Genomic DNA, 25,414 nt, shown 5'->3' on the forward strand with positions numbered 1-25,414 from the left:
AGGCTACGCCAGGGTACAAGTACATCCGAACTATACGAAGAAATACAGTTTCCTTACGAAACGGTGATAGCATAGCGCGACCTCCAGTGTAAATGGTTTTGTTTTGTTGTGGTCTTCCTTCCAAATATCGGTTTGATGCAGATCTCGACGCTAGTGCATCGTGTGAAATTTCCTTTCTCCCTACATAACAATTGCCACCTACATGTATTTCAACCTGTTTACTGCAGTCACGTCTTAGGTTTCTTCTACAGTCTTTATCTCTCGTACTGCTTCCATTAAGAAATTGATGATTCTTGATGCCTCAGGATGCACCGTATCAACCGAGTTCATCTTCTAGTCAGTTAAGGCTGCAAACTGCTTTTGTTCTCAATTCTATCCACTAACTCCTCACTAGTTATTCGATCACACATCTAATCTTGAGCATTTTGTAGTAGAATCGAGTGTTAAAAACTTACATTTTCTTCTTGCTTTAAATGTCGATCGTCCGTGTTTCACTTACGTAGAAGAGAACTATACATCTAAAATATTCATATAATTGTTCAGAATACTTAAACTTACATTTGATATTAACAAATTTCTGTTTCTAACAGGATTTTCTTCCTACTGCCAGTCTACATTTTATGATGTCTCCACCTCGGCCAAAGTCAATTATTTTGCTGCCTAAATAGCAAAACTCGTTGACAAAGATTAGTGTCACTTCCTAATCTAATTCCTCCAGCAATCACCTAATTTGATACGACTTTATTCCACAACCCCGTTCTTTACTTTTGTTGATATTCATCTTACAATCTCTTTTCAAAAATCCGTTCCTCTCAACTATTCTTCAACTCTTCAGCCTTCGCAGTTTCAAAGGATGTATTCCAGACAACAGTTCCCGAATCTTTTGCTAAATCTATGCTATAAGCGTAGGTTTGCCTTTCACCTGTATTCTAAGAAAATCTGTCAGTACTGCCTCGCGTTTCCTCACATTTTTCCAGAATGCAAACTAAAATGCCGTGTGACTAGAGCCTCCCGTCGGGCAGACGGTTCGCCGGGTGCAAGTCTTTCGATTTGAAGCCACTTCGGCGACTTGCACGTCGATGGAGATGAATTGATAATGGTTAGGACACCACAACACCCAGTCTCTGAGCGGAGAAAATCTCCGATCCAGTCGGGCATCGAACACAGGCCCTTAAGATTGACATGCTGTCGCGCTGACTACTCAGATACCGGGGGCGGACATAATCCAAACTGATCTTCCATGAGGACAGTGTAAAAAAAAAATTGTCAGTGTTTTTTTTACAAGTAGATCGTAATATTTTAATTTTTATAGCGATATGATTTACATCAAACCAGGCTATAAACCGTCAACTGCCTTCTGTTAATACTACAAAAACTTTTGCATTTATCTGAAATTTTTTTTAGTTAATGACTAAATCGTGACTGCACCCCATAAAAGCGTAAACGAGAGGACTAACTCACCAAGAGCACCGAGACGATAGGTGGTTGTCACCATTACAACGCCCTTCTCCACAAAATAGTCTGGAGTGCCGCTGGAAGACGACCCAGCTTCGAAGGCACCGCCATGGATGTAAACCATGACGGGGAAAGGACCGCTCCCCGTGGCCGGCGCGTACACGTTGAGGTAGAGGCAGTCTTCGGAGCCGACAGGGGGTCGCAAGCCGAGAGCCGATGGCTGGGCACACTTCTCCGCGAAGGACAGCGCGTCTCGAACTCCGGACCAGGAGGTCGCATGCCGCGGGGCCTGCGGACGTCAACACACGAGCTAAGGGGAGCTGTCTGACATGACCAGTATCTCGTCAATGGACGATGTATTTTTGTAAAAACTGCAGTACTAATCAGCTAAAATATCTTAAAGCAAGAAAAATTTCAAGGTTTATTCATTTGATTTTCTTCAAACGTTGGATTGCGGACTCGCGGTCTTCGCTAAAATCAGGTCACACAGCTTACAAATTACTGTGAAAACATATTTATTTTCAAGCGGTAGTGGCGAAGTAAGACATACCGATGAGCCAAAACGGTACGACCACCTGCTTAGGACACTGACAGAAAAAAATAACACCAAGAAGAAATTATGCGAGATGGACGAAAGTTGGTAGACGTATTTCTACATCTGAAAGTTGGTGTCTATTTTAACACGACCGTGTATTTTAAAGGGAAGAGAGACTTTATTCAGTCACAAACACGCGACCGCAGACGCACAGGCGGCGGTTGGGATCGGGTCAAATCCGTGTTGACAACTGAAATTAGCTTGTCAGGAGCACATGGAAGGCCAGTTTCACACTATGCTCCACAGATGGGGTTATCTCAGCACTTCCACTGCCCGCTAGGGCGACCCCGTGACCCGGGAAACCCGACCGTTGCGCAGCACAATGGCTCCTCGTTTCTCATGACTGTGTTTCGCGTCGAGTGCAAAATTAAAGCTTACCCCAGAATTAATAAAGACTGAGCCATATCTATCACTGATGAACCGATATTTCGGTGGGAGAACACCCCGCCATTTTCAATTCAAACTGCAACGGACAGGCGATTTACATGCAAATGTAAAACCTCGGTTCTCGGAATGATGTAGGAAAGATAACACACACACACACACACACACACACTGAACACTAGTGCCACCAAAGATGACCAAACTCAGAGATATCGACAGTGAGACTAGGAACTCGCAGGTGAGGTAGCATTAACTCTCCCCCTCCGTTTTTTGACAAGGGAGAGAGCCGTATTCCAAACCGAGTTCAAACAAAAACCTCCATCCCTGTTAACGAGGTTGCTCGCTAATTTAGTCTCAACTGCCTGCTTTCTAACACTGTCCCAATAGCTGGACGTGCATGCCAAAATCTCGGTGTTATTATATAACATGGGGTGACCAGTGACCAAGCAATGTTAGGCAATAGCAGATCTACTTGGCTGCTGTAATCGTGTGAGCCGTTTATGTTCAGTACATCGGTCCTCCACGGTCCTGATAGTTTGCCCAACATGTGCCATGCCGCAGCTACAAGGAATGTGATATACACTCCCCTTACTCAGACCAAGATCATCCTTAACCGAACTCAAAAAGCCGGCCGGTGTGGCCGAGCGGTTCTAGGCGCTTCAGTGTGGAACCGCGAGACCGCTACGGTCGCAGGTTCGAATCCTGCCTCGGGCATGGATGTGTGTGATGTCCTTAGCTTAGTTAGGTTTAAGTAGTTCTAAGTTCTAGGAGACTGATGACCTCTGCAGTTAAGTCCCATAGTGCTCAGAGCCAGCCAGAACACAAAAGCGCTCTAATTTTAGATGGAGGACGGAAAACACATTTCGCATCGTATTTCAGTAAAATACGACCGATCTTGTTGGAAGTGTTTCCTACGTGAGGTAGAAAGGCAGTAGACTTAGGTATCGACTTGGAATTATCATCAGTCACCCAATGTACAGTTGGTCGATAGCGGAAAATGGTTATAGTGATAGACAGATTGAACGTGAGTTGCACTGTCGACCAACTGGGGCTGGCGACCGTTCGATTTTTCATTCGTATATGAATTTTACTACTTTCATGAACCCCAAAGTTAAAGCCTGTGTATTTTTTCTGTTAACAACACTCTACTCAAAATTATAGTCCGATACCTTCATCCATTAGACACAAGCACGTTCAAAACTCAAACTCCTCCGAGAGGGTAACATTAGCTTATGTCACGGTAGGCTAGTGTTATAAGCTCTCCAGGAAAAGGATGTCTGAAAGTAACATCATAATTTTTAGAAAAAAACCAATGATTTTTGTAACTGTAGTAACGTATGACATGCCAGCAAATAATGGAAAACTAATAAATATTATAAAAATACAAAATTGTGACCTGTACTTAACAAGCTACGCTGCGTATTATAATTGTGTACAGCGAATATTAAAGGGTACCCTATTGTTGGATAAGGCGTTACTGTATATATCTACCAAAATAACCTCAAACAACCTCAATGAAAGAAAGGTGGTTGTTAGTTTTATGTTCCATGGATAATTTGTACAACTAATCGCCATGATATGGAACAAGTCATTTTACATTTTTGTTACACATTCATATGTGCATATTCGTATAGCAATAAGATGACCCTTCTAAAGTTTTTAAATAGTGGTATGACATTGTTTAAAATAGTTATTACAAGTGGAATTGATTTCCCCGCTACAGATATTTGTCATTCTCAGATTCAAGCTTAAGGTAAAGTGTTCCTAAGACAGTATGAACACGCTGTGTGTCATACGGGTTTGGACCAGGTTACGTTATTGGTTAAATAAAGTGTTACAAGTGCATGCATCGTGTATTATTGTACAGGATGATAACATGGTTTAAGGCTTTCATTTTTAGTACTCACGCGGAATCGAAGATCTCCCAGAGGTGGCGTGGCATAGGGTATGCCCTGGAACTGGTTGTAAAGAGCGCCATTCAGTGATGTTGCCACTACACCCCTCAAGGCACCGTTTTCTACAGTCACGAATACGTCATCTCCCTATAACATGTTCTCAAATTACCATCTACACATACACACACACACACACAGACATTACGCATTTGAAGAAAGCATCAACGAGATTCAATCAGCATCAATTGTGGGGAGAGGTTAAAAATTTAACCCAATAATTAATCGGCATCGTTTCGTATCCCACTGTCGGTGACAGTTTCTACCACTATCATTATTAAAATCCCTGGGGAGGGAAGAAAGGAAATTCAAGAGGCACTTACTTGATTCTGTACACCGCCTATGAAAAAAATAGAAAAGTCTCTGAGAAAGGGAATATTATCCCCCATAAAGGGAACATTATGTTACTTTAATGAAATTTTAAGGAACTAACTGTTCAGAGAAGGGAGTAATGTTTGAGTATGGATATAGCGTAGATAAAGTGCATTCTGCATTTCGAGAGGAGCAGACTTCATACCTGATGTAAAATAATTATTGGTTTCTCCCAACCACTTGAGGAGACATCTAGAACGGTTTTCATAGTTATTTAATAAGGCGTTGTTGTCTTCGAAACTGCTAAGTAGGGAGTTAAACCAGTTCATTTGCAGATAACTGCAGTGAACCAAAGTTTGGCTGCCGTTGAATGAAAATGAAAAAATATTTTCGAAAGCATAAGCCCACAAAGAGCATGTCTTTCTCGCACTCAATGAAACTGAAAGAACTGTGACAACATGTTTGAAACTTACTTCAATGACACTATCACATTACTGACATTTTTCCTTTAAATGTTGAAACATCTTCCTCTGGGAGGGGTGGAAGAACCAGATGTCGAACCGTACGGAACTCACGCACAGCCACCACTTCAAAGCTCCCTATGTAAAGTCAAGGAAGAGTTTCACGCTTAGAATCACACCCATGATATACAGTCCTGACACATATTCGATGTTGCTGGAATATAGAATTTGTCACCTAAGGAAAAAAAAAGGGCCGACTTTCGCCATTTTCCATACGCCTGGTGAAATGAAACGAAGTAATCTGCTGGCATCGTTGACCGAGAGTCCCCTCATGGGGAAGTTCTGCCTTAAATCTTCTAATTTGATGCCATATTGGGCGACTTCGTGTCGGTGATGATGAAATCAAGATGATGACAACACAACAGCCAGTCCTCGTGTGAAAAACATCTCCGACTAGCCGGGAATAGAAGCCGAGTCCGCTGCGTGGCTGTCAGACGCGCTGACAACTCAGCTGAAGGGGCCGACGTACGCTCGATAGGTTGAGGACTGCAGGAACACCATGGTGAAACGGAATTACAATGACATCATTTGCGACTGAAGACAAATCTAGACTCCTATAAATCCCAAATCTATGCGAATCTGTTAACCAGAAGACTGTTTTCATCATACGATAATTCTACAAAAGCTGCGTAATATCTGGAAACTATTTAGTGCTCTTTGTATTCGGAGAGTAAGGTAACAGTCTGAACTGCAGCTATGTCTCTTATCAATTAGCTACCTACAATTTTAACTTTGCTTCCTTCGACGTCGATTATCGTACCTCTTGAACGATGGGAAGGCGTGGGACAGCCGCTACCTTCGTGGAGAAGGCAGCAGCGACTAGCAGCAACGCAGCAGAACGCATGTTTGGCTCTGAGCGGCAGCAACCGTCCCGGCAATATATATACCCACAGATCGGAGCGGAGGTATTTATCATTTGATCCGTAATGAAAGAAAGGCGATAATTAACTATAGTTCAAGTATTTCTCGACTGGTTCAAAGAAACACGCTGCGTCATAAATAATGTCTGTATATTATCGCCAGTAAAGTATCGCGCTGCAAAACATGATGAAGCTGTACACCGCATAACACATGCAGTATAAATCACACATGGGACTAATACGGATTTTCATTTTAGAGCCCATGTTTACTGGACGTTTTTTCTTGTTTTGGTGCATGCTACAGCCACTGAAAGTTTCCTACCCTACAGGAATACTGACACATGTATTTCATTGTCAGAGGCATCAGAACGATTTTCGCTTATACACTATGTGCTGAAAAGTATACGGACACTCCAAAAAACATAGGTTTTTCATATTATGTGCATTATGCTGCCACATACAGACAGCTACTCCTATCAGCGACCTAAATAGTCATTATACATCGTGAGAGAGCAGAATAGGGCGCCCCATGGAACTCACGGACTTCGAACGTGGTCAGGTGATTGGGTGTCACTTGTGTCATACGTCTGTACGCGAGATTTCCACACTCCTAAACGTCCCTAGATCCACTGTTCCCGACGTGATAGTGAAGTGGAAACGTGAAGGGACACGTACAGCAGAAAAGAGTACAGGCCGACAACGTCTGTTGACTGACAGAGACTGTCGACAGTTGAAGAGGGTCTTAATGTGTAATAGGGAGACATCTATCCAGACCATCAGACAGGAATTCCAAATTGCATCATGATCCAGTGAAAGTACTATGACAGTTAGGCGGAAGGTGAGAAAACTTGGCTTTCAAGGTCGAGTGGCTGCTCATAAGCCGCAGATTACGCCGGTAAATGTCAAACGCCGAATTCGTGCCAGGCCTCAACGACCGATATCGATACCTCTCCTCAGTGCAGTACTCCGTGAAGAACGGACAGCCATTTCCCAAGAAACCTTCCAGCACCTGATTGAACGTATGCCTGCGAGAGTGGTAGCTGTCATCAAGGCTAAGGGTGGGCCAACATCATGTAGAATTCCAGCATTACCGATGGAGGGCGCCACGAACTTGTAAGTCATATTCAGCCTGGTGTCTTGATACTTTTGATCACGTAGTGTAACTTTCGACTCGTTCTTGGGGCCCTTGCCTCAAATTGATAAATGTATCGTACTCCATCATCTATGAAATTTTGTGACATAATCACAGAATCACACTGTATAGAGTGTTTTACAATTCATGTTACTCACTTCTAGAGGTTGCACAGGGCTTAGTAGATCAAGTTTTACATAGGAACCCATTTTCGCAAACGTTACCCAACGACGTCGAGGAGCGTCAAAGTTATAGGTGCCGGCGCCTGTAAATTTATGTGCATATAGGATGATTCCGTATTGATGTTACAAACTTTCGAGGATGATTGAAATGGATAACTGCGTCAATTTGAGGTAAGGGCCCCTGGTTCAGAAACGAACGAATCGGAACCTACAAACGAAAGTAACTATGATACCTCTGAAGTGGAATGCATCTGCCGGTACAGTTGTTGCTAGGCATGTACGACAAGCAACTTTCAGAGTTGGCAGTATGGAACAAGACAAGAAAAAATACCACTGGTTGAAAATACCGCTTCAGTTGCAAATTTCGTTTGCTATCCCACTACCGGTTTCGGGCTGGTTCAAATGGTTCAAATGGCTCTGAGCACTATGCGACTTAACTTCTGAGGTCATCAGTCGCCTAGAACTTAGAACTAATTAAACCTAACTAACCTAAGGACATCACACACATCCATGCCCGAGGCAGGATTCGAACCTGCGACCGTAGCGGTCGCTCGGTTCCAGACTGTAGCGCCTAGAACCGCACGGCGTTTCGGGCTGTTATGAGACCATCTTCAAGTGTCGTAGCTGTGCTGTAGCCCCAGAGCGCCGCGGTGGACGTGTACTAGGCGCATAGCTCTTAGGGTATGCATATAGGAGCCCATGTTCACTGAATATTTTTTCTTGGCTTAGTCGACACTACCACCTCTGAAAGCTGCCTACCCTACATGTTTAGCAACAACAGTACTAGTACATATATTCCACTGTCAAAGGTATCTCAACGGATTTCGCTTATAATTTTCGACTTGTTCGTTTCCGAACCAGGGATTCTTACTTCATATTGATATATTTATCAGTTTACATCGTCCTTGAAAGTCTGTAACATCATCACGGAATCGCCCTGTACGTACATACATTTACAGACACCGACGCCTATAATTTTGGAGCTCTGTAGCGTCGCTGAACGACGTATTCGGACAGGGGTTCGTATGTAAAACTTGATCTACTAAGTCACCTTCAGAAACTTTAGAATTGTGAAAAACCCTGTCTGTACATACAAATACAGGCGCTCTGTCGTTGGATGACGTTTCTGGTCGCAAGTTCCTGTCTTCATTTTTTCGTCAAGATACACACACAAACACACACGCACACACACACACACACACACACACACACACACACACACACACACACACACACACACAGACATACACAGATACAGGGTGAAGCGAAATTCGTGCACTCGGGCTTCGAAGCGCGACTCCTCACACGTCAGTCATAGAAAAATGTCTCTCAAAAATTTAGTCCATCGAGTAAATCCGGCAGGAAAAGAATGTTAAAGAGTGGCAATCTGGCAACACTGTAACCACATGTATGTTAATCAGCTGTGCAAAAGGATGTTGGTTTTACTGTACAGTTGGTACAGTGGATAGCGTTTTGGGTTAGCATGGAAGAGGTCGATGGTTCGGTCCTGGGTCGAGGCATATGTTTTTCATTTGGTAAATGTAGTCCAGGTGGTGCGGTATCTAGCATCTTAATCGACAACAGCGATTGCAGCAGGTCCTCTGGAAAACATTTGCACTGACATACTACAATCATAGAAATGGAAGATTGGTCTGCTTTGAAAGAAGTCCCTTTCCACTTCGTCGACGTGAAGTTATTCGTACCGCTCCATCTACTAGATGCGAAACCTGTTTTCTTTGTACCCTCCTCCAGTGGTCCCATAGATTAGTACCAACAATTATTCTTGCCTCGTTCAGGTCTATTACATTTCGTTAGGGCCTTACGTTACCCGTAGGACTAACAACATGCTTTGTGAATAATGCCCAAACTCGATTACTATTTGTATTTGTTATCACCATTGTCCCATTAATTACCCTTTCAACACTGAGTCTGGTAACCGCATGCTGTTTAATACGTATTTCAATGTATTATTATTATTATTATTATTCTATCGATGGGACTGTGGAAACATCACGTCTATTACTGTTAGGGACGCACTGTAATTAGAAACAAAACATTTCACAATTAGCGGTGTCGGGATGAATCATGCAGAACATTATCTGTCAGGGGGGTAATGCGCGTTAGGTGGAACAGGTCATTTGTTTCAAGTGTTGTTCTCCACGACACCCCAGACAAGTAAGCGAGTTAATACTACATTGTCATCCAGTTCTGAGCTGCGTTTAATATTTAGTCTCCATCTCATTGGGAAGTTAGTTGAATATCAATTCTATGGAACGGTCAAACATGGAAAAAAGTGATCTACACACATCAAAAAAGTTTCGCATCACCCCGGTTCCCAAGCCTCCAGAAGATAGACGTTGACTGTGGGTATTGTACCACAGGCAAAGTCCCTTTGACTGTTCAGAGATGTCACTAAACCCGTACTAAGATGTAAACAACCATGCATGAGCAGCTCCTATTAGACGGAGGGGTGCGGACAGCCGATCAGTACCAGTCATTCCACCAGGAAGGACGTACACGGCTAGTGTTGTCTGTAGTTCAACCATGCCTAAACGGTCAATACCGCGGTTCGATCGCGTCCGCATTGTAACTTTGAGCGAGGAAGGTCTCTCAACAAGTCAAGTGTCCAGGCGTCTTGGAGTGAACCAAAGCGATGTTGTTCGGACATGGAGGAGGTACAGAGAGACAGGGACTGTCGATGACACGCCTTGCTCAGGCCGCTCAAGGGCTCCTACTCCAGTGGATGACCGCTACATACGGATTATGGCTCAGAGGAACCCTGACAGCAAAGCCACCATGTTGAATAATGCTTTTTGTGCACCCACAGGACGTCGTGTTACGACTGAAACTGCATGATGCGCAACTTCACTCCCGACGTCCATCTTTGAAACCACGACGCCATACAGGGCAGTACAGATGGGCCCAATAACATGCCGAATTGACCGCTCAGGATTGGCATCATGTTCTCTTCACCGATGAGTGTTGCATATGCCTCCAACCAGACAACCGTCGGAGACGTGTTTTGAGGCAACCCGGTCAGGCTTAAGGCCTTAGACACACTGTCCAGCGAGTGCAGCAAGCTGGAGGTCCCTGCTGTTTTGCGGTGGCGTTGTATGGTTCTGCTGTACGCCGCTGATGGTCATGGAAGGCGCTGTAACGGCTGTATGATATGTGAATGCCAGCTTCCGACAGGCGAGGCATTCGTCTTCATGGACGACAATTCGCGCCCCCATCTTGCACATCTTGTGAATGACTTCCTTCAGGATAACGACATCGCTCACCTAGAATGGCCAGCTTGTTCTCCAGACATGAACTCTGTCGAACATGTATGGCATAGATTGAAGAGGGCTGTTTATGGACGACGTGACCAACCAACGACTGTGAGGGATCTAAGCCGAATCGCCGTTGAGGAGTGGGACAATCTAGACCAACAGGGTCTTGAAGAACTTGTGGATAGTATGCGTCGACAAATACAGGCATGCATCAATGCAAGAGGACGTGCTACTGTGTACTAGAGGTACCACTGTGTACAGCACCTCTAAAGGTCTCGCTGGATGGTAGTAGAACATACAATGTGTGTTTTCATGAGCAATAAAAAGGGCGGAAATGGTGTTTATGTTGATCTCCATTCCAATTTCCTGTACAGGTTCAAATGGCTCTGAGCACTATGGGACTTAACATCTATGGTCATCAGTCCCCTAGAACTTAGAACTACTTAAACCTAACTAACCTAAGGACATCACACAACACCCAGCCATCACGAGGCGGAGAAAATCCCTGACCCCGCCGGGAATCGAACCCGGGAACCCGGGCGTGGGAAGCGAGAACGCTACCGCACGACCACGAGCTGCGGGCTCCTGTACAGGTTCCGGAACTCTCGGACCCGAGGTGATGCAAACCTCTTTTTGATGTGTGTATTAAAAATGCGTTAATTATCGGCTTACGATGTGATAACGCGCGATCGTCATCCTGTTGGCCACAAAATAAAGGTTTAGAATTATTATTCGATACCAGAGTAGTGTGCATTGGAACTGTCATGCCTGTTATAGGCTCATTGATTGGCTGTATGATTAACGCACAATTGTGAAAGTTATTACAATCATATACCTGGGAAAGTAGGTCATGTCGATATGTGCAAATCACGAATTACTATAATGTTCTATAACACCTCATCGAAGATTCGATTATACTAGTACATTTTTTTACATTTATATTCCAGATCATGAGTGATAGCTTCCAATTATATTTTGTAGTCTGAGAGTTTTTAACCACTGCTCCTAGCTTTGATTATGACCTGCTCCATATATCAGACATTGTGCTGTTCAGAAGTAGTTCCAATACAACCACATGAGTAGTGGCATCAGCATCAAGGTCTCATCCGTTCACTTCGGTCTTCACACATGGGAATTTTTTCGGAAAATGAGTAATTATTACTACAGATTCTCTATTCCGAAGAAGCTTTTATTTTTATACTTGTGTTATATAGGTGTTGCGCCTAAAATTTAAATCCAAAGGCAAAGCATGAAATTTAATTCAAGATCAAACATTATGTAAGGTCTCATCTTACACGTGAAGAGGTGCCCATGTGTGTAATACTAAACTGAAATTCCAAATAAACGATAGAATAAACTAAATTTCTCAATTTTAGCTCAAATTATATCTCAAGAATTCAGTGTATGTAGTTTTCCTGATTTGTACCAGAACTCGAAAGAGCCTGCATTATTTTCTGTCACGTTTATGTAAACTGATGCACTGAGGACATCATTGTATGGTCTTGTAACCGCCAAGAGCCAAGCCTGATAGCAGGCTGCCCACAACTGTATCTGTGAAGTACGCTGAGACAGCATAAATTAAGTTGCTAAGTCGTCAGTGTTGCGGGAACGATTAAAACACAGGCAGATCATTGTTCTCCCATAACACTTTTCAGTTCCACTCAAGTAATGCTCAAGTTACTTTCGCATCTAATTTTCTGTGGAAGTATCGTTGCCTATCCTAAGGTCACTGTATCGCAACAGCTTTTGTAGTTACATAGGTCGCCATATCTCGAGTACTACACTCTGTGATACATATATTTGCAAGTTCCTTATTATCTGCAGATGAGAGAGCGTGGAAACACCACCTTGACTCCACCATTTCCTGTCTTGATTACAATTCTTGACGTTATGTCTAAGTTCACTGACATGACTGAGCCTATTTCATTGACTACCTAAAGACTACCGCTCGTGGGCATATCGGTTGGACCCCAGACTGATGGAAAATGGTTCAAATGGCTCTGAGCACTATGGGACTTAACATCTGAGGTCATCAGTCCCCTAGAACTTAGAACTACTTAAACCTAACTAACCTAAGGACAGCACACACATCCATGCCCGAGTCAGGATTCGAACCTGCGGCCGTAGAAGTCGCGCGGTTCCGGACTGAAGCACCTAGAACCGCTCGGCCACAGCGGCCGGCTTCTGATGGAAAACCGTGGCCTGATCGGATGAGTCCCGTTCTCTATTGTTAAGAGCCGATGGCAGGGTTCGAGTGTGGGTGGCGCAGACACCACTAAGCCAGCAAGGCACTGTTGTCAGTAAGCTGGTTGTGGCTCCATAAAGGTGTGTGTTGTGTTTACATGGAATGGACTGGGTCCTCTGCTCCAACTGAACCGATCATAGACTGGAAGAAGTTATTTTCGGCTGTTTGGAGACCATTTGCAGCTATTCATGGGGTTCATGTTCCCAAAGAATAGTTGAATTCTTATGGATGACAAGATGCTTGCGCTTGGTTTAAAGAACGATGTAGATAATTCGAGCGAATAATTTGGCGACCCAGATTGCCAGTCATGAGTCCCATAGAACATTCGTAAGACTTAATCGAGAGGTCACTTCGTGCGCAAAATCTACACCGGCAACAATTTCATAGCCGGCCGGAGTGGCCGTGCGGTTCTAGGCGCTACAGTCTGGAACCGAGCGATCGCTACGGTCGCAGGTTCGAATCCTGCCTCGGGGATGGATGTGTGTGATGTCCTTAGGTTAGTTAGGTTTAATTAGTTCTTAGTTCTAGGCGACTGATGACCTCAGAAGTTAAGTCGCAGAGTGCTCAGAACCATTTTGAACAATTTCATAAATATGGACGGGTATAGGGCAAACATGGCTCAGTAATTCTGCAGGAGACTTCGAACAAGTTGCACTACACCGGTCAAAATGAGGTGCGGCCCGATATCAGGAGGTGCCCCATGACATTTCACATCTCAGTGTATAATCTTGACCGGAAGAATTAGCTTTATTGAGTGATTTAAGTTGTCACAATACACTGGGGATATCTACTCCTAAGTTACTCAGGTTAGCAGTTGTTCTTGATCCGAATCCTCGAATATTGACTTCGTTTCGTTTGGTGAAGGGCTTTCGAAAGATGTTAATTAGTAAGTCCACTTTAATGGCACTATCATCGGTAGCGTTACCATTATATCGCGCAGTGAAGATATTGACTGTCTCTTGCCGCTGGTGTTCTTTACATTAGGGCACAATCTCTTTGTTTCGGGAAAAGTGATCGTCGATCGACAAAACGTGTTGTTAAGGTAAGAACCCTGAAGAGATGTCCTGGATACGTAAGTAGCAGTTGATCGTTGCTTTTAAGTGATATTCTGGTTTAATGAATGTCACTGCTCCAAATAACGCTATTCATATTACACGGAGTAAGCCGGACTGTGGTTTGTGAGGAGTGCAGTTCAAATCTCTATCACGTCACCATCATTTATGGTTTACGCACGTATCCTAAAACAATTTAGGTGAAAGGATGGTTGCTTTGAAAAGTACATGACCGATTTGCGTATCTTCCTCATCCGACACGTGTTTATAGTCCCTATCTTAAGACGTTAACATTTTCTGAATAAAAACGAGTCCTCTGTAGGAATCGACATAAATTACTCATAGACCGATCATTTTACAGGCAAATTGTTCTTCTCATTCACGAGATCCAATAGGAATCTTAAGTTAGTGCGCTGTTGCTTGAGTTGCAGAATGCGTTAGATATAATTATGCACTGGCGCCAGGTGAATAGAAAAAGTGTACATGAAAAATCTTGAGAGATCTGGTTGAAATGAAGAATTCTTTGTAAAAACAAATTAGTACGTCGACCGTAATGGTGAGACATTGTGAGAAGCAAACCTGCTAACAGGACGTTTTAAGGAAGAGAAAAATTACTGTGGTTCTTCAAGGATTTTGTATATTTTCATAATAATGTAACTAAGATTTACTCACGTTGTTTCCAAATTACCCTTGTTTCCGTTAAGATACCTTTAAAAGAGTGAAAAGGCCTGTAATCTGTAGTTAGCAACACGAACAACACAAAGCAAAGAACAATGCATCATCCCTTGTCTGCAAAAGTTCTTGCTTGTGGTTGCCAGCACTGCGGTAACAGCTGACCACGTCGTCGTTGTGCCACTCTTCGTTTGCATTCAGGATTAAAATGGTTTATGGGCTTGAAGGACCTGACTAGCTGCCTGACCCTGTGGATGTTACGTCTTAATGAATCTGTGTGGGCTATAGAAAACTCGCGGTAACGCCTATGGCGTCAGTCGGAAGGTGTACACAGTAGACTGTGTTACCATTTTTACGGATGAATGGCGAGAGCCGCAGGAATATGGCCTAAACTTTCAGCGGTTCTCAACGCAAACACAGTTCTGTGCTCACGATGGGATTCTACATAGACAGACCAAGAATGCAAGACGTTTAGCCATACCAGCAAGTTAATGCGAAGAGGTACTGAGGCAGGTCCACGATTCTATCTTCGTAGGGCAAGGGATGTATTGCAGAGAACTACAGGTGGCGAATTCGCAAGTTTGTCAAGGAGCTATACGTGAAGAACTGTGTACCCTACACAAAAAGGACGGTGCTTGTCAATCAGCAGGTTCCAGTGCAGAGACTAACAGAGGCCAACCAATCGTTGGATATTCCTGGACCCATCGCGCACTTACCAATGGGAAATCGGTACTTTTATCCTTCATTGATAACTTCTCACACTATATATTCACGATTCATATACCAAATAAACTAGCAGAAACCGTGACTCAAGTTGGGGTTAACCATTGGATTTCGGTGTTTGGAATACCTGAAACTTTGCTAACAGATCAGGGAATAAATATTAATTATGACGATTACTGCCAATTCAGAAGTTACAGACAGCACTGCATCTACAACCTAGTGCAAGAACAGCGCTAGCGCACAAGATGATCATAAAGTATTCATTTGCCGCGCGGGATTAGCCTAGCGGTCTTAGGCGCTGCAGTCATGGACTGTGCGGCTGATCCCGGCGGAGGTTCGAGTCCTCCCTCGGGCATGGGTGTGTGTGTTTGTCCTTAGGATAATTTAGGTTAAGTAGTGTGTAAGCTTAGGGACTGATGACCTTAGCAGTTAAGTCCCATAAGATTTCATACACATATGAACATTTGAAAGTATTCATTTTCTATGTCAACAGTAACCAAACGGAAAATGTTCAAATGTGTATGAATTCCTAAGGGACCAAACTGCTGAGTTCATCGGTCCCTAGACTTATACAATACTTAAACGAACCTTTGCTAAGAATAATAGACACACCCATGCCCGAGGGAGGACTCGAAACTCCGGCGGAAGAGACCGCGCAGTCCGTGAAATGGCGCCTCAAACTGCGCGGCTAAGCAAACGGAATGGGAGGCTTTGCCATCTTATGAAGTAGCAGCATACGATAAAAAGGTGCATGATAGTGCAGGACGGTCGCCATATAACGTAGTATATCTGCAGATAAGGCGTTCTCCTTTCGAATTCTGTGAACTACCCCCTTGGGAGGATGTCAGCCGTCCGTGTGTAACATAACGCTTATGCTGATGAGATATTCAGCCACCTGAAGGTTTTGGGATCTTGGGATTGTAAGATTTGGCTGAGCCGCTGAGGCGAGGGCAGGCAGGTGTGACACCTTCAGTAGCCACCGACGACAGGTAATTGGTGTTTTTTCCCAGGCATAGAAGGGGTGAGGTGAGCGTTGTCATGAATGCCAGCACATAGAGGAACTTACAATCATTGAACTTAATGGAACTGCTGAACTTTGATTATTTTCGGCTGCAAATCTGGAATAATTATTAAATACACTGCGGGAGTCGACTCTTGATTACGCTAACTCTGATATGTTGGACGCCAAAGTGAGCTTTAATTACTTATGAGCTGGGTACTATTTTATGTATAATAGACGAAATGTAACTTTTTCTCTGACCATTGCTGTTAAGATAATAACTGTGGAACCTGCTACAATTTTAGATACTCAATCATACAAACATCACTGCATTTGTTAATTTTTGTAATTTTATTCATGGTTTAACAATATTTGTGGAACCATCATATTAATTTGTGTGTGCTTTTTTAACTGTTCGGATGAACTATCACATCATTGCAATATAAACGTTTTGATGCTGGCTATATCAATTACTCACGATACCTTAATCGGTTTTACGATATTGATTAGCATTTATCCTAATGCATCTTGTATTTTGCATTTATGTTACGTGCTTAGACTTCCACAACCTTTGACCAAAGGATCGCAGGTTAGTATTATTTTTGCAGCGAGATTGGCCGCTGGGCATGGAAGCATCTAATGCTAGCCCCTAAGACAATGTGGAGCCTATATTCGAAATAGAGCACTTAATCTCGTCACCTGGACTTTTTTAATTGAACAGCAATGGTACTGGTGCAACGAGTATGGATCTTTAAAAAAACTAAGGCACGAGTGGTCTCAGGTATGGAAGACAAATACAAAAGCCCCGGAGAGGCAAGCGAGTTCGTAAAACGAGGAAAACAGGCTACCTGAATTCCACAATGGACAATGGAGGATGCTAACCAGTCCTTAAGGTTAAAACAAATTTATTATACTGTGTCAGCGATCTCATTAGGTGATCGAGATGTCCAGAGTCTGTCTGATGCTACAGCTAATGATGCATGCTACCATGTTGCAAGTGGATTGGGTCCGTCCGCCAAAAATGCCCCGGAACTCCGTCTCAGGTGCCAGCATCTACCTAGAACGAGATGAGGTACTAAAAAATAAAGGTAAAGGTAAGGCAGCAACGCGTGCGAAGTCCATCTGAAGTTTCATATGCTCTTGCATACGCGAGGTAGGCCGTAGTAGATGTGAGAAAGTTGCTGGCATATTCACTGCTTTACTTACCCGATTATGCTTCTTTCTAGATACTGCCCAGTGAAAAGCTAAAATAGCAAACAAAATTTTGGACTCATAACTTCTCTCCTTCCTGTATCAAGCGATAACAATTCAGAATTTTCTCATTTCAGTGGAACTAATACTCTGATACAGGCAGTATCGCAGAGAGTATCAGTGTCGACTCCTTAAATTAAGAACTTCTGGCAATTCTTTTTGTCTTCATCATTATGGGTGACAAGAAAACAGGGAAAACCCAAAGGAGAATCTGTAATTATTTAGTAATTTGAGTAATGTATATATAACAACTGATTCATCAGTACCTGCAAGCCCAGGAAAGTTGCCTGCCTGTACAAACAATAAAGTGAAATAGTGCTTGTTGTAAATAGGTATCCGAAAACTGTGTGCGGTATGAACAGTATATGAAGTCTGCAGTCATAGTCCAGACAGTTACAGGTTCAACAGCAGCAAGTAATTTGGGGAAGAGTTCTTTAAAGAGGGAATAAACGTTGAGCCGCTGGCTGGAGCAACTCACCGCTCCAGTAACCGAGCTGATTGCAGACCTGGCTAAGGCTTCACCTTCATGACCGTTGTCGGTATATCATCGCTCCTGTAACGTTGCAACAGTGGAGGCAGGTGACGCCTGGGGACAACTGCATGTCGACACGCCTCGGCCTGGCGTGTGTGAGCACTGGCCGCCCATCAAGCGAAGCGCTTCAAGTCGGCGAATGTTGTGGTCCAGAGAAGCATTGTCGCTCTATCACCATCCACTGGTGCAGTCACAATGGATCGTCATCCTACAGGATTGGCTGGCGTAAGATCCAGCATCAGCTCCGATGGGCCAAGGGTGAAATTTCGACCCTTCTAGCTGCCGTCCTGCTCAGTATTTTCGTCACCCGGCCTCACAGCGAGACATCAGGGACTGTTGTTGGCTCCTTGGTGTGCCATAAGCGTTCACCATGTACCCCAACAACATCATATAGTTATCGCACCTGCATCACTGACTGAGAGTCAACCGCACCGTGTGACTGCCTACCAAGCCCCCACCATTCCGGAGCCCATTGCACTGTTTACCCCTGTGACCAGGATCCTGGGAGCTACCGCTTCCAAGGACCATGGGTTCGACGCTCACTCTGGTCTGCTGGACGAGAGCATCCTGTCTGTGATGTACGCTGAACCAAAGAAGTGAATCAGTTCCAACCTCAGTGGATTTGATCCTGCTCCCATTGGATATCTTGCCCGCTTGCGGTGAGAGGGTCATACTGGTCGCCCTGCTATGTCTGCTTCTGACCCCCCTCCCCCTCCAAAGGGATCCACGTTACCAAGCACCGTCGACCCCGATACATTTTGTTCAGAAGAGCTAGTGAGGGCTACATTTCAAATCGACCACCGAAGACATGAAAGATAAAGACTACCAATGGCTGGGCCAGCAACAGTATTAATTATAATGGTACAGTTGACTGCCGATTGTAATCGTTGCGTTCGCTTGTAGGGTCGTTTTTTACCCTCTCTCTTCTCTTGACGGTATTATGATTGTAATGGTTTCCCGTTTGGCTTCAGGTAGAAATACATTCTGAGCAAGGGGGTATCTGGTAATAAAGTTGGTGAGGTGTCTGCTCAGGAATGGATCCCACACTTACTTGATCAAAAGCGAGCAGACAGTTTACAATTGCATAACGAACTACACAGGTTGTGGAAGATGAGAAGGGGAGAATCCTCTCCTCTCTACCCATCCTAGACACTAAAACCGAGACATTAGCTCCTTCTTTCTTGCGTAAGTCAGGAGAAGATATTTTGACGTTCATGGACAACGTACACACGATCGCAAAGTTAGGAGGATGGGACAATGAGCAGGTGTCGAACATGGCTCCATCAAGGTAACAGGGGATACTAAGTTAATTGTTATGTCATGAGAAGTTATAGTTTGAATTAATTGTTTATTTTGAGATAATAGTCTTCCGCTAAACCTGGAAGACAATCATTTTTAGTTGGAGTACTTATTAGTTAAGTATTTTTACCTAAGACTAACTAGTAACCGAACACCTACAGCACCTTTCTGCAGTTTCATAAACAGCAGTCCCTATGTAGCATATCTGGCTTAGTATAAGAAGGTAATTATGCAGCTCCACGAAGTCACACGACGGTACCTACACTTCTCAATTATTTAATGAGAAGCTATCGTTCTAGCTAGTAAATATTTTCGAGTGAATAATTGAATATTTTGAATCCTTGAAATTTTAATCTGAGTAACAATATTCTCCATCTGCCAAATGGGTGCCAAAATTCCACAGATGTAATTGATGCTGTTATATCATCATCGAAGAAGGACTGTAGCATCGCCAATGATTACGTGTTGATTGCTCCATAATTGTCCTCAATTTGATATAAAACTGGGAGTCTTTATCCTTGGTGGTATCTTCGCTTCTCCCCATTGCCCCAACTGCTACTTTCCATTATAATTTCTCTGTCATGGACGTATGCAGTTTCTTCTTACCTTCCTCCAATTTCGAACGAGGGGTACTGATGCCCCTTTTCTGCTCCATTATCATTGTTCTTATGACTCAGTTCCTTTAACGTGAAACCATTTACGATTTACGACAAATCCCACTGATTTCGACCTTATACCGGCACTTAGACATCATTTTCACTGAGAAAGTTAAATTAAAATCATTTAACGTTAGTAGTATCATATTACAGAAACAGTAAATCATATGACTCACAGTAATACGATACGTTTGTCTCGATGAAATTTCAGAAACAAGTAGTATCATTTACATGAATGGAATTGGTGTAAGCAATCTACTTCATCTAATTTTCTAGCATCTTTTTAGCAAGACAATAACGCGTGTTAATGGTAAAAAGTGCTTTTAAAAGCATTTATGTCGTTTCCATTAGTTATATGTTCTCTTATCATACGTAAAATTAACTCTGAAGCACCTTCATAGTTAGGAATAAAATGCCCTTCTGTTAACAATTTAATTCGAAAAATAAGCTCTACTCAACGCAATGTTTCTTATGAAGGTAAAATATTTTAACACAATCTTATAATAATCGAGATCGCAATTTTGTAAGTTCAAGCGAGTACTGCGTAGTTTGAGTTCATTATCCCGCCATTTTCTTTTCGAGCATGTATGTCTGTTGTAACGTGAGACAGAGCCACAACGTCTTTATTACAGTAGTATATCACACAAGAGGACGGTATGCAATAAAATAACATATAAGATATTCGTAAAACATCAGATGAAAAAGACCATTGTCAGACTACTCACTGAAATACTATATTAAACCTGTGAGAGTAAAATTAAGCTAATAAAATATTTTCAAATCCTTGTCATGTGTTTACATCGTTCAACCGTCATTATGGAAGGACGATGTGGCTGCATTTGTCTCCAAGCAATCGCCACCAGCATGTTACAGATGACATTTACTGGTAATCTTATCTTCCCTATGGGCTGTGATAACGTGTCGATAACTGCGACAAGTTCAAAAGCGAGTACAAGCAAATCTGCGTCATTAAATGCCTTTGGTTCTCATGCACCGAAAAAGTGGGTCGATAACGATCAACTTCCAGTCAACCTTTTACCTAGAAATAGTAAGCATGACGAGGCAGGTGCTTGATTACAATCGTTTCATCACACCCCTGATGAAAGCCTCTGGAAAGCGATGTTTCTTGCAGCGTAGATAACCTTTAAATATACTTGATGGGTCCAGTGGTAACCGTGTGCACCACGTTCATATTGTTTTCAATATATTTTCGATAAAAGGCAGCATCGATTGTAAATACTGAAATCCTTTATTTTGCAGATCGATTTCAGTCACTGTGTGATCATCTTCAGTACCAAAAGTACACAAGAACCGTCAGACATGAGGATCTTAACATAAATGTAGCCCTGTTTGTGACCACCCTGAAAAACTACAGAAGCAGAAAATATATACAAATATACAGATTCTCGTTCATACCAAATTATTCTAACCATGTAGGCTCGTATCACATTAACACAACATTTTCTACATGGCGCAACATGTACTGCGATGATTACTTCCAACAAATATCTTCACTTTTACTGAATACAATAATTTTAAATTTACAGAAGATCTTGAAGCAGCTGCCGATCCAACGTACAGTAAGCCTTGTAGTTTACACAGCCAACTAACTAAGCTCAGTAATGCAAAAACAAGCATCATAGTGCCCTCTATATTCCAAAGCGTACAACCAACCAGGCATCAAATACCATCAATAGATAAACCAAAGCTTATGTAAATAATAAAGTCACATGACGACTTTTTTCCCCATCAGAAGCTATAGCAGAACTATAAATACGCGGTACAGGCATAATAAAAAAATACAATTAGGTTACGTCCTCTGACGTAAAGTACAATATAAAATTTTTATCGGAATATACCTAATGTGAAAGCGCATAGTAATTTCTTAAAAACAAATACAGAAAAGTTAACATCAGAAACAGCCTTTTTACATTTCCAAAAACATTGATTACATATTAAAACATTAACGGTGTACATTGAGTCGTTACCGCCTCTCTTATCATACTCTTTGAGTTGACCAACCTAATGACTGACATTATCAGCGTAAATTCGTATGAGACATTTAAAAAGTAATAAAAATACATTAACAAAAACACAATAGTCTGCCATATGATATACCAGACCTGTAATATAACTATTTTTCATGTGAGCAAGTGACGTTAAATTTCAATAACGACAGAGCGAGCGACTCTGGTAACTTCAATGACTAGACATACATATACTAAATACACATTACAAATACCGCTCAAAAATAAACTAATATCCACCATTTGCTGTTAGGGAACATGTTAAAAACCTCATAGCAAACATCACTGAAGAAGAGGATTGCCAAACTGCGCACCGAGCTTACACTTATATCGTGAAACAGCGTGTTAAACTGTATAAGAGCGTGATACCGGCTAATATTCCTTACCGCTATGATCACGAAGTTCAGTCCTAAGGTCACGGAAGCAGACGTGTTGGCGCAACTAAACGCCTACCGCATCTACAATGACTCCGGACGCACCTTTCTTATGCTTTTCTTCACCAAATCCCCCTCCACCGACCACCCACTAATGCAAGGAGGCCTTATTTATAAGCGCCGTCAACCTGTTGACCCTCTCCGCTTTCCTTCCCAGTCTTACCAGTGCCAAAAGTTCCTAGTCTATAACGTTCACATTACCTCTCCCTGTAAAAATCTCTCACCTGTCCATAGTGCAAAGCCTCTCATTTCCTCAAACACTGTCCCAAACTTGCCCCTTATCCTTCCTGTAATACATGTAATGAAGTCTACCCCACCTATTCCTCTATATGTAAGGCAATCCCAACCCCCAACCAAACCAGAGCTCATCACTTTGATCAACTCCTCTACCCCAACAATTCCCTCCGCCCATCGACCACAGCCGAAGACATCAGCTGGTTCCTTACCATTGTACTTCAAAATATTCACACCTTCTAGTGTCCACGCATCCTCAAGCAGATCTCCCTGACTGCCTGCTCCGTTTTCCACCTGAACACCTACGCCATCTATTCTTCATCTTTACCTGCCTCAACACACTTGTCTAAGCCTTTCTCGCCCACCCACTCCTTCCTCTCTCTCCTTCCTGGCACGATGACAGTATCACCTTCCTTATCCAAATAGCTGCTCCTTCCCTGCCAGTAAGCCCCTGTTCTTGCATATCCTGTCCCAGCACCAGGTTGACGCTTTCATCCTCAATGTAATCTTCCTCCATCCTTACCATATTGTCCACACCTCTCCCTATGTCCTTTACCGTACTGCTAATTCCCACACCTATCACTATTGGCCTCCTTAAGCTTGTCACCGTCTGGCACAGTCCCTTCTTAATGATCCTACCAAACATCTGATTCTCAGCTTTTTTATCCCTACCCTCTCCCGCACCATCAACTGTGCCACCATACAGGTCTTTCCTGCTGTTCCCATACCCTATGAATTCCTCTCCCATATTGGCTGCAACTTCTTCACCTATGTGATTGCCACAGCCATGACCCTGCCACCTGCCAGTACTGGCATCAGTTCCTTTCCACCCTCCAAGGCGACCTTGTCCCCTTCCCTCAGCATTCCTGTCCTGAAAGTAACACAACCTTCAACGTTGTCCTCATGTACCCCAAACTCCTTGAGTGTATCACCATGGATGATAACGATGATGATGATGTTGACAACATTGATTTGGGGGTGCTCAACATTGTGGTCATCAGCGCCTATACAAGTTCCCAATCTTTCCATTCCCAATCTCGCTATGATGTTGACATTATGACAACACAAACACCCAGTCTCCAGGTAGAGAAAGTCCCCATCCCAGCTGGGAATCGAACCCTGGACCCCGTGATCCAGAGGCAGCCACTCTAGCCACTAGACCACAAGCTGCAGAAACCATGGAATTCCTCAATCCCGTTGGAAGTGACCACCTCCATGCGCTTCTCACCATCTCCTTTGTCCATCACCCTCCCTGGCTCCTCACCCTGTCACCCCTCACAAGGTCGTTCAAGACTACCGCCATGCTGACCGGAATGCCTGCCAGGAATCCATCAACACTCAGGTCTTTGGAAGCCACCCCCTCCCCTTCGACGATCCTGATGGCATCACTCACGCCTTGTCCTTCCTCCAGGACACTGTCTCTGATGCTGTGGTGGCCCACATTACCACTAAACTTACCCACTTCCACAGTCCTAACCTTCCTCCACAGACAGTACTCTTTCTTTGTGAATCCCACTGGCTTTACTATTCCATCCACCACACTCTGACTGGGACACACTTTTTTACCACCGTCAATTACAAAGACACGTTCGAAACCTTTTGATAGCAAAGAGACACTGAGACTTCGAAACCTTCTGACAGCAAAGAAACGCTGTGACTGACGCCATATATGCACACGAGTCAATGTCACCCTCCCGGTCAACTCCTTCTACCGCCTTATTGGTAGTCATCCCGCCCTGCATTACCCCATCCTCCATGACAAGTGCCCCTTACCTGACAACCTCAGCAAAGCTAACCATTTTACTTCCCACTTCTCCAAGTCTTCTCCATACCCAATGATCCTCACTTTGATTATTTCCTCTTCCCTGATGTCCTTGACTGCACCAATAACACTGTCCCGAGACTTGCTCTGAGCTTCTAGTACTTGGACCAGTTACCGCCTTCAGAACTGTACATTCCCATCACAGCACATGACATTAAACTTATCAAAAAAATGGTTCAAATGGTTCTGAGCACTATGGGACTTAACATCTGAGGTCATCAGTTCCCTAGAACTTAGAACTACTTAAACCTAGCTAACCTAAGGACATCACACTAATTCATGCCCGAGGCAGGATTCGAACCTGCGACTGTAGTAGTCGCGCGGTTCTGGACGGAAGCGCCTAGAACCGCTCGGCCACCATGGCCAGCCATTAAACTCATCCTCTGCTCCAAATGCAACACCACCCTTGGTCACGATTGCATCACCTCCTGCCAGCTCAAGGAATGCCCTCTCTCCTTCCTCGCCACCCTTGCCACCTTGTACAACACCATCCTCTCTACTGGCCTTTACCCTGATCTGTGGAAGACTTCCCACATCCTGTTGTTCCTTAACCCTAACAAGCCCCCTTCCAACACCTCCTCCTGCCGCCCCATATGCCTCACCTCCGAGTTCAGTAAGGTCTTAGAGTCCATCCTCTCCTGCAGTATCCATTTTATTTGTTTATTTATTTACATGTCAAGTTCTGTAGGACTATATCGAGAAGCGAATCTCCAAGGTCATGGAACGTGTCAGTAACTGAAATTAGAACGTAAAAGTAATAACAAATGAAAATAAAATATTTATGAACCCAAGAAAAGTAAAG

General features: G+C 43.4%; 1 protein-coding gene across 1 annotated transcript in view; it reads right to left on the reverse strand.

Moving 5' to 3' along the window:
- LOC126412955 (carboxylesterase 5A-like) overlaps positions 1 to 18,812 on the reverse strand; it is a 62,814-nt gene extending 44,002 nt beyond the window's left edge. Inside the window, exons 1-2 of the mRNA XM_050082847.1 lie at positions 18,588 to 18,812; positions 1,462 to 1,744 (exon numbers count right to left, since the gene is read on the reverse strand). Coding sequence (XP_049938804.1) covers positions 1,462 to 1,744; positions 18,588 to 18,812 — 508 coding nt within the window. The remainder of the gene's footprint in view (positions 1 to 1,461; positions 1,745 to 18,587) is intronic.
- Positions 18,813 to 25,414: the final 6,602 nt, after the last annotated feature.

This window comes from Schistocerca serialis, chromosome 7 (assembly GCF_023864345.2).
Source record: "Schistocerca serialis cubense isolate TAMUIC-IGC-003099 chromosome 7, iqSchSeri2.2, whole genome shotgun sequence".
Lineage (NCBI taxonomy): Eukaryota > Metazoa > Arthropoda > Insecta > Orthoptera > Acrididae > Schistocerca > Schistocerca serialis.